The following is a 17,601-nucleotide window of genomic DNA, read 5'->3' on the forward strand; positions in this document are numbered from 1 at the left end:
GATATTTGAAGATCAACAACCAAAGGTAATTGCTAAAGATATTACTTTTTTAGAGGATTTTGATATCTTTGGTAATTCTAGCTCTGAATTACCCATTGTTGAGGAAACACCCAAAGGTTAGTTTGTTCCTACAGCATCTACCAATAGTTCTCTAGCTATTGTCCAAGGCCTAAAGACATATTAGCGAAAGGCAACCAAGCCAAATCAGTCGTTACCATCAAATTTACAGTAGCAAGTGTTACCACTTCACCAAATGGCTTGAAATTTTCCATTTGTACCTTTCAATGCTGGGAGTCCTTTGCAAATTACCACCCATCATGATATTCCACTAGTAGCACTAAAAAGTTTACCATATATCACTGGTGAAAATCATGTATTAGCGGTAGAACATATCAGAGATGTAGCCACACTTTGCGGTTTACATCAAGTAGCCCATGAGGATGTGGCATTAAAATTACTGGCAACCTCATTCAAAGGTAAGGCATTAATATGGTTTCATAGCTTACTAATCAATTCAATTGCCACATGGGATGGGTTGGGAATAATTTTTATTAGTAAATTTGAAGACAAATAAGATCATTTATCCTTAATTAGGAAATTGACTACCATCAAAAGGTGTCCTAATGAGCACATTTTAGACTTCAATTTTCATTTTTAGAGGACATGGGATAGAATTCCAGCATCTGTCAAACCTTCTAAGGATCATGCATTTTTGTATTATCTAAGAGCTTTTAATAGCGATATTTCAATTATGATCTAGTCTATGGGTAGTCGTACCTTGCTAGTGCATTTGACATTTCCATTAGAGCTAAGAATAGCTTGATTCAAGCTAGAAAATTACCTCTAAGGCCACCAATACCATATTTTGTAGAGGTACAACCAATAGTACTAGCTATTTACAACCGTTAGCTATTGTACCACAAGCACTAGCATTACCAACATTCAACACATAGGTTGCAGCAGAAGAATATGCAGTTATAGCTCCTATTAGGGAGCTAAAAGAGCATAACATTGAGTTGAAAGAAAAAAATGGTAGCATAATGAAGACGTTGCATAGTTATGGGAATGAGATAACAAACTTGAAGAGGCAACAAGTTCAATACAATAGACCTCCTCAAGTTCCTTATGAGAATAATAGGTAGTCAAATAAATTTTCAAATTCAAATCAGTCATTTCAAAAACAAGGACAGCAAAAGAATTATGGTCAAAGGGCTAGTCAATCCTATAACTATGCCACTCCTAGTACTTCCAAGGAGCTGGTAGTGGTGCCTCAAAATAATTATGCACATGAAGAAGAATGGTGCAATAAGTGTAATGCTGGCCACTTTTGGTGGGATTTTCCACATGTGCTGGAGGCAAGAAGATAAGATGTCCTCAAGGGACAACTAATTCTAAACCAAGGAGAGGTCAACCAACAAGGTAATTTTCCACTACAAGGTAATCAAGATGCTGCCTTAATGAATTTTAACGAAGATGAGGTTGTTATAGCAGCAAATTTTGATCAAAATTAGACCTGGAGACCTGTGTCAGTGAGAACAAGGTCAAAGACCCAAGCTGCAAATGTACAACAACAAACTGATAAGTCAAAATAGCAGCAAGACAATACTAATAATATTCAACCAGAACCATCAAATGCACAAAAAATGCAATATGTACCAAAAGGACAGCAAGTTCAAGCACAAAAGGTGAGTTTACAACCATCATACTAGCAGAAGGAGCCTACTGTACCAAAAAACTAGTCAAAGGTTAGTGCCCAAAATTTAAATATTGTTGAGCATCTAAAGAAGACTCATGTTCCTATTTCCATGTGGGATGTTCTAGTACTCCCAGGTCAAAAGGATATGTTAAAGGAAGCATTGCAGTCACTTACCTTATCTGATAGCACTTTGATACAACAAACCCATATAGTTCTAATGGCTACAAATGCTAATAATTCACAACAGCCATCCAAAATAGTGAAGCCACCACCCTTTTACATTATAGCCATAATAGGCAAGTACCTTGTTCATAATTGTATGATAGATTCAGGTGCTAGTAGCTCAGTTATGCCAAAAAAGATTGCTGACTAGTTAGGCCTTAAATATGAACCAATTGAAAAGGGGGTATTTTAGCTAGATAGCACAGCCATTGAAATGATTGGAGTAATAAGGAACATGGATTTAACCTTGCATGCTTGTCCTAGTTTTTCAATCCCCAGGGATATATACATCATTGACCTACCTCCATATTTTTCCATATGTTTGTCACATGATTTCATTGCCAAAATAGGAGGTTATGTGTATGTTGATTGGTCTCACATGCTTTTTTGCACAAGGTATGGTACTAAAGTGACAATTCCATCTAAACCTATTGCTAAAGATTGCCTTGAACATAATGTTGTTCCTGTTGAAAATAAAATAGTAGTAGTTTTATTTGGTCAAGAGGAAATTAGCATTGTTTATGAGTCCAAAATGCCCATAGATAATGTTCCTAATATATTATTAGACAAGTGGGCTGCTGAAAACGCTAAGATTTCATAATAATAGGTTGAGGAACCAAGTTTGGGAAACTATGTTATTCATGAAGCTACTAATTTTTTGCCAAATGTCATGAAAAGTGCAGATTTAAGTGCAGAACAACAGGGTAATGAGGTGTGGAAATTGTTTTTTGATGGTTCACACAACAAAACAAGTGCAAGAGGAGGTTGCATGTTAATTTTACTAACAAATGAAAGGCATTATGCCTCTTTCAGATTTACTTTTAGCTGTACCAATAATGTTACTGAGTATGAAGCACTAGTGAATGGATTAAAATGGGCCATAAAAAGAGGTATCAATTGTTTGCAAGTTTAGGGTGATTCTGAATTAATTGTTATAAAAGTTAGAAGCATTCATGCTACTAAAAATGATTTTTTAAAAAGTTATAAGCATGTTGTGTGGGATTTAATTGAAAGTTTTGAAGCTTTTAATTTGCAATCTGTTCCTGGAAATTAGAATAAACATGCTGACAAACTTGCTGCAATTGGTGCACAATATGATATTCCTACTAAAATTAACAAGAATAAAGGAAATAACCATGTAAAAGTTGTTGTTAGACCTGTTGTACCTAACAATGCTGAAAGTTGGCAGGTATTTGAATCTGATTAGCACCTACTGAATTTTATAAGAGAAAAGGTTGAGTTTGCTCAACCAAACTAGCAGAAGTTGCAGCACCAGTATGAGGACCAAGTTATTCAACTAAGGACAAATAAGATGGCAAAAGGACCGGTTAACTTAGAGTCCATTTTCAATACTAATGATCAACTAAGAAAGGATAGATCCAACTTGAAAATTAAAGAGGAACACTATGAGGAAGTTGAAGTTGTTGAAGGTAAAAAATTGAAGCTAGGGAAGGTATGCACCCTTAAAGAAAAATAGTTTTTTGTTAATCTAACCAATGAATTTTAGGATGTCATTGCTTGGAGTTATGCAAATTTGAAAGGGTTCAATCTTGACATATGCCAGCATACCATTGATTTAGCCCCAGGGACAAAACCAATTAGGTAGAAACAAAGGTCAATTAATCCCAAGCTGGAACCTCTTATGATTAAGGAGTTGAATAAGTTAATAGAAAGAAAGATTATTTTTCCTATCAAGCATACTTCTTGGGTTTCAAACTTGGTTCCAATAAGAAAGAAAATTGGTGAAATTAGGCTATGTGTTGATTTTTGTCACTTGAACCAAGCTTCATTGAAGGATAGGCATCCTTTACCTTCAATGGAGCAAATCTTGTAGGTTGTTTTAGGTTTGGAGAGATTCTCATTGTTGGATGGTTTTTCAAGATATAATCATATTCGTGTCAAGGAAGAAGATAGGTATAAGACAACATTTACCACCAAATGGGGAACAATGGCATATTAGAAGATGCCATTTGGTTTGTCAAATGTTGGTGCAACATTTCAGAAAGCCATGGATAAAGCTTTTTTGAATTTGATGTACAGGTTTGTTCTTGTTTACCTTGATGACATTATTGTTTTCTCTAAAAATGTAGTAGATCACTTTCAACATTTAAGGATAATACTTAAGAGATGTAGGGAATACAATATTTCTTTGAATCCCAAAAAGAGTGTTTTTTCAATTCATGAAGGCAAGCTTTTACAATTTATTGTTTCCAAGGAAGGTGTCACCATCGAACCAGAAAGGGTAAGTGCTATCTTAGACTTACTACTGCCAGCTCATAAGAAAGGTCTCCAAAGCTTCCTTGGTAGGATAAAATTTATAAGGAGATGCATCCCAAATATTGAAGAATTGTTGTTACCATTAACAAGTATGTTGAGAAAAGGCATAAGTTTCAGCTGGACTAAAGAAAGTAAGTGAAGCTTTGAAGAGATAAAGGAAGCATTGGCTTCAGCTCCCACATTGTTAAATCCTAATTTTTCAAAGGATTTCATTCTATATGCTTACAAGAATAATGATAGTATTACTACCATGTAAGTACAATAGAACGATGAAGGCTTTGAACAACCATTGGCCTTTTTCAGCCAAGGACTGAAAGATTATGAATGCATTATTCATTTGTAGAGAAGCACATCCTTGCTGTGATAAGAAGTCTAAACAAATTTAGACATATGTTTTCAAATAATAAAATATAGCTAATGGTTGCTCATCCTTCAGTCAAATATTTCTTACTAAATAAGGATCTAAATACCAAGAGGGCTGGTTGGATTACCAAAGCTATGGAATATGATATTGAAATCAAAGTTACCAAGTTGGTGAGGGGTAAGGGGCTATGTGAACAACTTGCTAAAATAGGAAAGAATGAGTTTAACAAAGATTCAGATGTTGTTCTAGTTCAGAATGATGAAGAACAACCTACTGTTATAAATATTCAGAATGCTTGGATAAATGACATGGTAAATTTCTTATAGATAGGACATTGTCCTAAAGGTTTAGACAAAGCAAAATGAAGGTATTACAGGTTGCAAGCCATTCCTTATTGTTTGTTGAATGATATTTTGTTCAAGAAGGATTTACAAGGTATTTTGCTAAGATGTGTTAGACCAGATCAGGTTGACCACATCCTTCATTAGTTTCATGAAGGGCCAGCTGGAGGCCATTTTTCACCAAGAGCTACAACTCTTACGATAATAAAATTTGGCTATTATTGGCCCAATGTATTTAAGGATGCTTATTTCTCGGTAAGAAAGTGTCAGAAGTGTTCAATTTTTGCTAGAAAAGAAAGGTTGGCTACACTTCCTTTGCACCCTATTCAAGTGGACCAACCATTTATGAAATGGGGTCTAGACTTTATTGGTGTCATTAATCCACCTTCAAGTGTAGGGCATAGGTGGGTATTGATGGCCACAGATTATTTTACCAAGTAGACAGAAGTTGTAGCTCTCAAAGACGCAAAAAAAAGTGTTGAATTGAATTTTTATGAAGATTTGGTTTGCAGGTTTGGAGTTCCAAATTCTATTATTTCAGATAATGCCCTTACATTTGTAGGAAATAAGATTGCAGAATGGGCTATTCAGAAAGGTATTTATTTGAATACATCATCTAACTATTACCCACAGGGTAATGGACAGGCTAAGTCCACCAATAAGAACCTGATTCACACTATCAAGAGAACATTAGAGGGCAATCAACATTCTTGGCATCAAAAATTAAAATCAGCACTGTGGGGTGACAGGATTACTCCTAAAAGATCAACAAGTATGTCTCCCTACATGCTGGTTTATGGTAAAGAAGCCAGGTTACAAGTCTCAATTGAGCTACCAGCATTGGATTTTATGTACCAACTTGATATGTTGGATGAAGAACTTATGACAGCAAGGCTGAATTAGCTAAATGAATTAGAAGAAAATTGAAGAGATGCATTGCAAAAAATTGAGATTCATCAGACTCAAATGAAAAGGACGTTTGATAAGAAGGCATCTCTAAGGGTTTTTTAGCTGGGAGACATAGTCTTGAAATGGGATGAGTTGAAAAGTAGGCCTGAAAAGCATACAAAATTTCATGCCATGTGGGCTAGTCCATACATCATAATCGGAACCATGCAACACAATGATTTCCATTTATCTACACTTGAAGGAGAGGAGTCGAAAATCCTAGTTAATTGGATTCACCTCAAGCGATGTTTTTGAGGTATTTTTCAAATTGCAATAAGTGCTTTGGCACAATAGAGTAGAGGTGTGATTAATTTTCAGATTTCAATAAGTGTTGTTTCAACACATTTAGATTCAAGTTCAACATGTTAGTTGTTAGTAATAAAGCTAGAAACTACAACACATCATCATCAATCTACCATCAACACATGAGATACATATCACACAAAGCATGGAATGATTCTCGATGCCCTGAATCATACATACCTCATGGGTTCATAATAGGTTCATGATGACATGGTGTAATTTTCAGCCATTCAACTATAAGAAAATTAGAGAACATTCGGGCATATTGATGGCATAGATTTTTTTGGAATATTTTCAGGAAAACAACAAGTATAAATTCTAGTTTTGAGTAATGGTTGACTTGAATGAATATCTTACCCCACAACAGCAATATGATGTGTTATCCACCATCATACTAGACTGATATACCACTATATATAACATGAAAATGCTAAAAAAGGGAGGAATGGTCACTCCAAGGCAGCTTGTATACCATCCTAGTACAATCATAAATAACACACCACATTTCTGTTATGACACAAGGTACACATTCAAGCTTAGCATTTCAAGTTTTGTAGTTGTCTTTCAGTAGATTTTCAAGCAAATTTGCAAGGTGTCATAACAGCCAATAGCTATTAGTCCTCACAACCATGATACAATCATTATGTCATAGAAAAGAGATCAAAAAATAAACCATGTTATCTCTTTTTTGTGATACAATTCCATTCTAGTTATCAAAATGAATAGCTATGGGATTCTATGGCAACTAACAATTTTTTTTTTTAGTTCACCTTTCAGTTTTTAGTTTCAATTATCAGTTTGGTGTGGTGAGGTGTGTTTATTTCAGCAATGTTTTCAGTTTCGTATTTTTCTAAATTTTGAGAAGGTTCAATTTTATAAGTGCTAAAGATGATTATATACCCAATGGATTGACAAGGCAACTAGTTTATTACTATTTAGCAAGCAAACAACCCTGAGAGGTCGCCAAAAAATGTTACCAATTTAACATGCCTCTTATACATCAAATGTTTTATGCTAAACTAAATATGTTTTATCTACTGACTAAGGGTGTTTGGTTGCTGAGAATACACATTATAGAATGAAAAGAATGTAGAATGTAAAGTACCAAAATCATGAAAGAGAATTGATCACTTTTTTAAGAATATAAGTACCAAAATAGTATTTTTTATTCAAATATTCAAAAAAAGTTTTACAAAGTGTTCATGTTTACACAATACTTGAATAAAATGCATTCAGATATTATAAGTGCTCTTAGATCTTAACATAAATATCTAAATTAAACACATTGTACAAATAGAAAAGTACTAAAAAAAGAGATAAGAGGAAAGGCATCCATTGCCTAAATGGAAGGTTTGTTGCATTGAATGTTGAAGGGTGGATCCCACATCTCCATCTGGGAGTAAACCTACAAAAAATGATTGAAGAAATGGGTTAGTTCATATGAACTGAGCAATGGAAAACTTTCCTATCATCTATACTCGGTTGTTCCTACAACATGGTTATTCAGATAACTATGTTAAAAGGCAAGAAGGCAAGAAAAATATGAAGAAGATAAAACATGTTTATACTAATGAGTTTGTTCCATGTGCAGATACAGGTATGAAGACTTGAGGCTATTGAAGGATCATGTGTAAGTTACATGCATAAAGCCTTTTTCTTGAGTTTGTTTAGGCAAAGAAAAAATATATTGGGGAGACTATTGAGGGGGCATACATAAGTTTCAGGTATGGGACCTTTCAGTTAAACCAATGTAGCTGATTGAAGACATTAAGGAGATCATTGAAAGGACGTGCATAAGTTACAAGCATGAAACTTTTTGGTCAAATCAAGGAAGAGTGAAGACCAAAGATTTCAAGAGATCATTGAAGGGACATGCATACACTACAAGCATGAAACCTTTTGGTTGAATCATATAGCAGAAAAGGCAAAGGACGAGAGGAGACTGTCGAGGGGGTATACATAAAATACAAGTATGGGACCTTCCAGTCAAATCATGGAGGAAGTATAAAGTTTGAGTCTTAGGCTAAAGGAATTTCAATGATCTTTGCAAGTATATTTCAGCATATATGAAGAAAGTACAGATGCAATCAGTCACAAGTTCAGTCAAAACTAATTATGAGTGCCAAATCAATAGAAAAAGGGAGACATCTGCTACAAAAGATACAATGTGCATAAATAGGGGCATCAACATCAAGGAAAACATTAATATATATTGTTGAACAAACTAATAAAGTGATTACAGTCATGAGAAATAGGAATGTGGATGGAAAAGTTTTGGAAGAACTAATCATATGGAAGAATGTGCTATGTGAAACGTATAGGGGCAATAGTAATAGTCAAGGGGCTAGTACTTATACCATGTGATAATATCCATGGTCAAGAATGATGTGTGCTTGTAACAGGATTGTCATAAAAATATTAATTCTTAAGTACAATTCATATCATTAGTTGATTCCAGTGTTTCAATATAAAATCCAGATTGCTTTCATGATAATTACCCAGATCCATTTTATTATGAACATACAAGAACTAAAATTGAAGGAATACAATTAAGGATCAAGAAAAAGGAACAGGCATACAAAAGTATCTCCAATCATTAACAAAAGATTGGAAAGGAGTTTAAGTTGTGATATAACATGAACCTCATCAGTCATTGCAGCCTACAAGACATACATAGTGGTAAAGTGCTAATGGATGAAACAAATGCTACATGTTGGAATGTACAATCAACATACAAAGGTTAAAACATGATGAACAACTATATTAAAGAAATAATGAATATGGCAAAATAATAGGTAATTTTGATGCTAAAACAAGAGAAGGAGTGGAGCTTCATATGCATGATAATTTCTTTAGCAGTTTCACAAGTTGTAGGTCTAAACATAAGCTATGATACAGATCAATTAGAAAGGTTTTATACACCATTCATCAATTCATCACAAATCTAGTCTATCAATCTCCATGAACGACATTATTTAAATAGGATTTTAGTTACAAAGAGAGAAATTATTGTTGTTATATAAACACATCCTCTTACTCTGTAAAGTATGGACGGAATCTTAATTGATACAGATTAGAGATACATTATCAAGGAAAGAAGACTTGTTCCCAAAATGAAGTCAATAGGGTGTACATTTCTTTTTTACTGGATTAAAAGCAAGGTCTTACAAAGTTATAATTTAATGGAGGGTTTCAAAAAGCTAGAAAAGAAGATGCTTATTGCAGTAAGGTAAGTTATGATGCTTTTACAAGATTTTATTTAACTTAGGGTTACATTTAAAAGGTATGGAAGGAGTATCAAAGCCTACAACAATAAAAATATACAAGCCCATATGAAGATTTGAGATGAAGATTTCATATCTTTCCATATTTATAAGACCCATGAAATAAGGGTTTTCAACATTTATTAGAGAATAGATTACAATGAAGATTGTTCATCTACAACATTTCTACTATTACCAAATGGAGTTGAAAGTAAATAAACAATCTCATGAAGGGTATTATGCAGATTCAATAGAAAGAAACCCTTACTTACCAAAAAATCACTCAAAAACATGCAAACCCAGGTAAAAATTTATGGATATTATCTCATTTTTTTTAGCAAATGCATAAAATAGTCTATGAAAGGAAGAGGATTTAGTAACTTATGGCTTGCATGTGACCAAGAATCTCATAGCAAGAAACAATGCTCAAAACCAGTAAAGCCATCTAGGCACATACCAAGATCAGAACCTGTGTGCCCAACAAGAGAAGGTATGATGACCAACTTTTGGTTCATGCATGAACGGATCTATACAACACCAAAAAATGAAGCCATTCATGCATGAATTAAACCCATAAAATGGAATCTATATGCAAGAAAAATGGCGTGCACGGATAAAAAACTGTGGCCAAAGCTCATGAATGGCATCACGTACCAATGAAGATGCCAAGTTCCAAAAATGTGGTGTTCTAGAATTAGAAAAAGCTCAAAACCTGTAGTGAAAATGGCATCCAAATGAAAGATGAGAACCAACAAATATCACCAGAGATCCAACAGAAAAACAATGAAGTGTCCAGGAGAAAAGAAAATATACTGGCGTCCATGGCAAAGAACGAAGATTACAATAGATATCATTCATGCGGCTAGGGTTTGAAAAGAAACCCTTCATTCTTCCTTATGCATAAATGAGAAAACATGACACAAGAAAAATGCTTTCTATTTTTCCTTTGGACATTTTTACATCCCTTTGCTAAATTTAATTGCATTTTGGGTCCATGCATGGATTATACTTAGCTTCATTTTATTAAGTTCCATATGCATGACTTTATAATGCTAAAAATATATTATATGCATATGGGACTTAATATAAATGAAATGGAAAAAAAATGTAAGTATTAATCTTATATATATTAAAAGATTAATAAACTCACTATAATAATTTAATATATATAAAACTAATATATACATAACTTATATTCCCCTTTCTTATATTTAATAATACTAATGTATTATAAATGAGATAAAATATTGAACACATTAATATTATTAAATATAAAAAGAAAAAGAAGATTTATAATTGTAAAATTAATAAATTAAATGCCTATCATTATAAGGCCTTTAATTTTATTAATTACATAAAAAGAGGATTAAGGGATTTAGCATTTTTTATGCCTAAATGCAAGGAGAGAAAGTTGGAAAGCTATTTTTGGAACAAAGAGCACGTTCAGTTAACACTTGGATATGGGGATATTTATGGAGGTCAAGTGCAGTTCCAGATTCTCATGCATTAATGGGGTTATTTGAATCTATTTTTAGCATCCTATGGGGCAAATATGATCAGTTATGCATGTAGTTTAGATTGAGAGCTTATTTTATGCATATATGGCATAATTAAGAGTATTTTTACATATTATATTTGTAGGTTACTTAATGCATCCGAGTTTGAGCTTTTGTGCATGATTTTGAGGAGCAGGTGGTTGAGAGTAGTTTTTAGAGGCTTCTTCATAGTTTTCATCATTTTTGGGTATTTTTTTTAGGAATGATTTTGGAATATGATTTAGGGTTATTTTTCTAGATATTGTACTTTCACCTCATTATGAGGGACCTTCTTTGGAATTCAAATTTTTGCACATTGTAGATTTTTAGTTGATTGTGAGGGCATTTGTAGCAGAGATTTTTTTTTAGCATTGATTATAGAGATTCAACAGTTCCTTCTCATTGGTTCTTGTGCAATATTGTGAAGTTTTTACTTTAATGTTGTGTTTGCCTTCATTTTAGTTATGTTCCTTATTGTAGCTTTGAATCATGATACATGTGATTACAGGTCTATGTTTGTGATTATTGTCTTTTTGCATAAAATTGGTGAAACTTAGGTATCCCTTTCAAAGCAGAAGATCTCGATCCTTGCATAGAAACACTTTTGTGGTTATGTGTTTGTCTGAGTATTGTGAATCAATTTTCTTTTCGTAATTCGTGCTAATTTGATCAAAGTTACATTCAAAACTATTGGTGTATCACCTATTTTAAGTTTTAGTATACAGTTATTCACATACATTCTCAACCCTTTTCCCTAGTTCAAAGTTAGTTTTATAGGTGATATCATATAGGAACTGACCTAGAATCCATAGATTCTTCTCTCATTCTTAACCCCACCATCCGAGAGAGGTTTCCATGTTCCAATAGGATAGCTAGATTCTTATCTCACTATAGGTGCAATCCTGATTGACAACAACAACAATGCCTATCAAATTGAATTGCCTACTACTTTATGGATCTCTCCTATCTTTCATGTGGAATATATCTATGCATTCAAGGGTCCAAAGGATAATGAGGAAGGTGAGGTAGTGCAGTAGCAAGAAGAGTTAGATTTACTACAAGAACAACCACAAGTGCCTAAACCTACCATTGAAGCCATTTTGGGTAAAAGGAAAACAAAAAAGATAAGGAGCAAGGGATATTATGAATACTTGGTCAAGTGGGAAAATAAACCAATAGAGGATGCAAGTTGGTTTTTAGAGAAAGACATCATCAAGCTTGGGAGTAGACTTGAACACATTCCTACTCAAGAGACTTGAGTTTCTTTTCACCTGAGGAGTATGGTGTAGAGCACCAAGGAACTTGGTTTATATTTTGTTTTTCATGTTTGTCTTCACCTACTTAGGCTAGAATAAACAAACCTTGGATGAAAAGTCCATGGTTGTCAAAGCAAGACACCATTTTGTATCCTTAAGCCACTTTATGCAATTTATAAGAAAAAGTTGCTCATTAGGAAAATTTGGGTTTTTTAATGTTTCTGGTCAATAAAACCTAGGATTAGGTGGTTTTAGTTTTTTTTAGCTATGTTGGAACCTTTTCCAAGTCCTAGAAGTGGAATCAAGTGAAAAATGTAAAAATTGTACTTTTTGTGCAAAGTTCCATTGTTGAAAGTTGTAAAAGTTACTCAAAATTGTAACTTAGTGAGAAAAGGGTTATAACTATTAAAATATTGGTTGTAACCATTAAAATATACATAAGATATATATATACCTCATTTTTGAGGTCTGGAGGGCATTAATGTATGGATTGGAAGAAGTTGCAAAGAAGAAAATTCAATTTTGGAGTCATTTTTAATGTTGTTTGCATGTTGCATGAATTGTACAGACTATCAAACCAGATTTGATGGATGTTTGGGATAGATATTTTAATTAAATTTCACTTTCTTCTGGTATTATCATTCTAAGTGTTTTTTTTCTCAAGTTATTGCATTTTTAGTGAAACTAGGTTTTTAGGATAACATTTTGGTGCATACAACAAAGATGGGCTTCTAACTACAATTTCCTTTGTTGGAATTTCATGGCCACTTGGTAAATGGTAGTTAGTAGGGTCCTCATAAAGATTCCAGGGTTCCAAAACTAGAGGATGTGTTTTGTGATTTTTCCAATCAAGCCCTAGGTCAAGTACCATGAAGGATTTGACCTCTTATAGTGTCTTGATTTATGAATGGTAAGAGTTTGGAACTTGGTGAAGAGTTGAGCATTTGGAAATAAGTTATTTTAGTGTTTTCAGTCATTTTTAATTATTTAGTTCATTTCCATAACCCCATTTCCTACTGGTTTCTTTGTAAATCAAGCCTAACTTGATCACTTAGGTCTTTGTTACTTTGTGAAGGAAAGGGAATGCTGGAGTGGGGCTAGAACTTGGTGCTTTGGGGTTTGAATTAAATTTTAAAAGGGTATTCAAAAACCTAATTTTTTTTGGGTCTTTTTAAAAAAAATGAGAAGTTAGATCCAAAAAGTCATTTTAGGAGGGCTAAAAGGGGCTCATAGGGCTACTAAGCCAAATTGGGGTTTGAGGTTTTGTGTAAGTGTATGATTAAAAATAGTGGTGTATTATATGGTAAATATGTGCCCTAAGACCATATAACATCTTATAACCCTTGGGAAAAACTTCTAGGGGGTTTTCCTACTATTGACCTAGTTGTTGGAGATTGGTGCAAAACCCATAAAGTGGGCAAGTTTGGTTCTTTTTCCTTGGATTCTTGGTGAAGTTGGAGAGTGTGTTTATTTGATCCATTGAAGGATTGAATTATTTTGAAACCTTGTAATAAGGTTGAATATTTGATAGCTAGTTGGTTGATTTCAAGAGTGGGAAGCCCATTTGAAGCTTCTTTGTTGTGCTCTCTACATCACCTTAACATGCCAAGTTTATATTGTAGTACTAAAGCTTGTGGGTATCATCCCCACCCCAATTTTACTTTCTATTTCGAAGGTTTTTGGGTTACCATATTGTATTTCAAAGTGTTATGAATGTTTTAAATCTTTCAGGTTTTCATGTATATGATTAGATCAGAATACACATGACGGATTAATTGGTGAAATAGGATTAAGTTTTATACTTTACTGATTCACCCCTCCCCTCTTAGTAACTTAGCCTATCATATATTTCTAACATATGATGAGGCTGATGAGATAGGGTATATTTTTTTTAAAGAAGAAATCTCTAACAAGAAATAAAACAGAAAGTAAAATAAGAAAAAACATTAGTATCATAGATTGAGAAGAAAAGATCTAATTGGATAATAGATAGTGGTTGTTTCCATCATATGACTAGAGATATGAAAAAAAAAATTTATTTAATAGTTATAAAGGAAGTATAGTTAGAGTTGGAAATAATGCAGCATGTTACATAAAAGGAAAATAATCTATTACTCTTGACAAAAAGACTAACATTGACAATGCTTACTTTGTGGATCGATTGAAACATGATCTTTTGAGTGTTGGAAAACTTGCTAAAAAGGGATATCAGTTACAATTCATAGAAAATACTTGTATTATCAAGGATAAGAATGGTACATTTATTGGTATTAGTACAAGAACAAGAGTTGATGTATTTCATTTGAACCTTACTGAAATGACATGTTTGGTAGCTAAAGTGGAGGACAGTTGGTTATAGCATAAGAGATTTTTTCATATCAACTTTGATAACATTTTTAAGGTTAGTACTTCATTTGAAATTATATATTTACCTAAGATTGTGAAACCTACTAATATGATGTGCAAAGAATGTGTGTTGGCAAAATAGAAGAAAATTTTATTTCCAAGCAAGATGTTTACTACTTTAGCAAAGTTGGAGATTGTATTGACAAATCTAAGTGGTCCTATAAGAAAAAGATCCTTTTATGGTGAAAGGTAATTCATGGTTCTTATTGATGATTTCACTAGAATGGTTTGGGTTGCATTACCTTGAGATAAATCTAAAGCTTTATAGAAATTCAAGATATTTAAGAATAGATTTGAAAATGAATCTAGTTTGAAGATTAAAAGCTTCAGTTATGATAGAGGAGTGGAATTTATTTTAAATGAATTTAACTACATTTTTAGAACAATGTATCATATGTATTTTGTAGAGAAGCAATGAACACTACAATATACACAATGAACAGAGTGTAGATTAGAAAAGGTGCTCACAAGAAACCTTATAAAATTTGGTTTGGACATACATCTACTATGAAATACTTCAAAATATTTGGAAGTAAATGTTATATTGAGAGGGATGATGATATTGGAAAGATTGATTCTTGAGGGAATATTTATTGGTTATTCAATGAAAATAAAAGCATATAGATGTTTTAAACCAGAGATTGAAGACTATTATTGAAAGTTCTAGTCTGAGAGTTGATGAAAAGCTTAGAATTTAAGAAAGGGCACTTGATTATAATTTTGATGAAGAGGCAAATCAAAAGACTAATAATTAGAATTTTGAGCAAGAATTTTTTTTTGAAACTAACACTAATTTGTAGATTGAATTACAAGGAGAAGTTTAGAGAGAAGAACCTAGAGCATATATTAGAATTGAACAAGTAACATCTAACAAAATTGTCACAAAGAATCACCCTACTAAAAAAATCATTGGAAGTGTGAAAAAAAGAATTATAAAAAGAAATAAGGTAGAATTGTGTTTAACTTATCAAGTTAAACCTAAGAATGTTGATAAATCTTTTAAATATGGTTATTGGATTAAAGATATGAAAGAGGAATTACATCAGATTAAACAAAACAAAACTTGAGAATTGGTTCTTAGACCTAAAGATGAGAATGTTATTGGAACTAAATGGGTATTTAGAAACAAGATGAATGAGCAAGGTGAAGTTGTGAGAACCAAAGCAAGATTAGTTTGAAAAGGATCTTTTGAAGAAACTTTTGCACATGTTGCTAGATTATAGGAAGTGAGATTTTTTTTGTGCATATGCAACTAATTAACAAAAACTTTAAATTTTATCAAATGAATGTTATCTCATCTTTTGTGAATGGGAAACTTGAAGAGAAGTAATGCATTGAGAAACATGATGGATTTCCTTTGACACTTGAAAAATTTATCATCTATAAATTGAAGCAAGTATTGTATGGACTGAAATAAGTGCCTAGAGCCTGGTATGCAAAGATTGGATAAACATTGGACAAATTTGGGATTTGTGCAAGGTAATACAGGTACTAATTTGTACTTGAGAAAGAGGGCAGATAGTTTTATGATTTTTGTAGTATTTGTGAATGACATTATTCCTGGGGGTGATGATGAAGCTAGTAACACATTTTCATAAGAAATGAAGAAATAATTTGAGATGAGTATGATTGGAGAGATGAAATACTTCTTGGGATCACAAATTGTACATAACAAAGATGGAATTTTCATATCACAAGCTAAGTATCTTAGAGATTTGTTGAAGAGATTTGAATTGGAGAATTGTAAACTAATTGGAACAACTATGGTAACTGGATGTAATTTATCTAGAAAAGATGAATCCCCTAGTGTTGAAAAACAAGGTATAGCTCTATGATTGGTGGACTACAATATTTGACAAATACAAGACTTGATATAGCTAATGTGGTTGGAAATATGGCAAGATTTCAAGAAGATCCAAAAGAGACACACCTTGCAATAGTAAAAGGAATTTGCAGCTATTTGAAAGGAACTCTTGATTATGGTTTATGGTATGATAGATAATATGATTTTATATTGTGTGCATACACTGCTGTTGATTGGGAAGGAAGTGTAGATGATAGAAAGAGAACCAATGATGGATCATTCTTCTTGGGAGGAAGATTGGTTTCTTGGTTGAGCAAGAAATGTGATTGTACTTCACAAGGTATTGTAAAAGTAGAGTATGTAGCATCAACAAATAATTGTAATCAAATTGTTTAGATGATAAAGATGTTGAAAGACATTGGAATTGAGTTTACTGAGCCTATTATCTTACTTTGTGATAACACAAGTACAATGAATATACCAAATAATTCAGTTTTACATCAATTTTGATGCATCAATCTCACAACATCAATCCCTTGATCAATTAAGTCTTATTGTACTAGGCATTTCTAATTCTAATTGTCTCTACTCGACCTAAGTGTCAAATACAAAAAAAATCCCTAATCTGTATTAATGATATACTTTATTTAATTCCTAAGTATTGATTGAAATTGGCTAAATTAACCTTCTAATCAAATTAATTTAATTATAACACTTAGCATTTTAATTAAATTAAAATCCACCCACTTTAGCTAATATCCATGAAAAAGGAATTAAACATATTGATTTAATTAAATACGCACATCATAATTGTTGAAAATAATTATTTAATTAATTAGAATATTAAATTATCATGTTAGATTTGAATGGATCAATATTCTTTCCTAATTCATCTTACATGAAAAAGGAATTAAATATATTGATATAATTATTAAATATCCTCATCATAATAGTTGAAACTAATTATTTAATTAGTTAGAATAATAATTTTGAGCTCATATTTGAATGGATCAATGTTATCCCCTAATTCATCTCATTCAACTCCACAAAAAATGGAGCACTCAGTCTTTCATTAGATCTGAACTGCACATTTGGTTTAATCTTGACCATTGATTAAGTCTAAGATTCTATAAAAGAGACCCTTGGGCTCTTATTTGAATAGGATGCAAGTGAAGAGTATTGAACC

General features: G+C 32.6%; 1 protein-coding gene across 1 annotated transcript; it reads left to right on the forward strand.

Moving 5' to 3' along the window:
• The first annotated feature begins 3,881 nt into the window (after positions 1–3,881).
• Positions 3,882–5,803, forward strand: LOC149533996 (uncharacterized). Its single transcript, XM_089805953.1, has 2 exons — positions 3,882–3,958; positions 5,413–5,803. Exons 1-2 carry the CDS (start codon positions 3,882–3,884, stop codon positions 5,801–5,803), a joined length of 468 nt encoding a protein of 155 aa, XP_089662079.1.
• The last annotated feature ends 11,798 nt before the right edge of the window (positions 5,804–17,601 follow it).

Source organism: Cupressus sempervirens, chromosome 10 (assembly GCF_028749045.1).
Source record: "Cupressus sempervirens isolate cs-2001-9-10 chromosome 10, ASM2874904v1, whole genome shotgun sequence".
Lineage (NCBI taxonomy): Eukaryota > Viridiplantae > Streptophyta > Pinopsida > Cupressales > Cupressaceae > Cupressus > Cupressus sempervirens.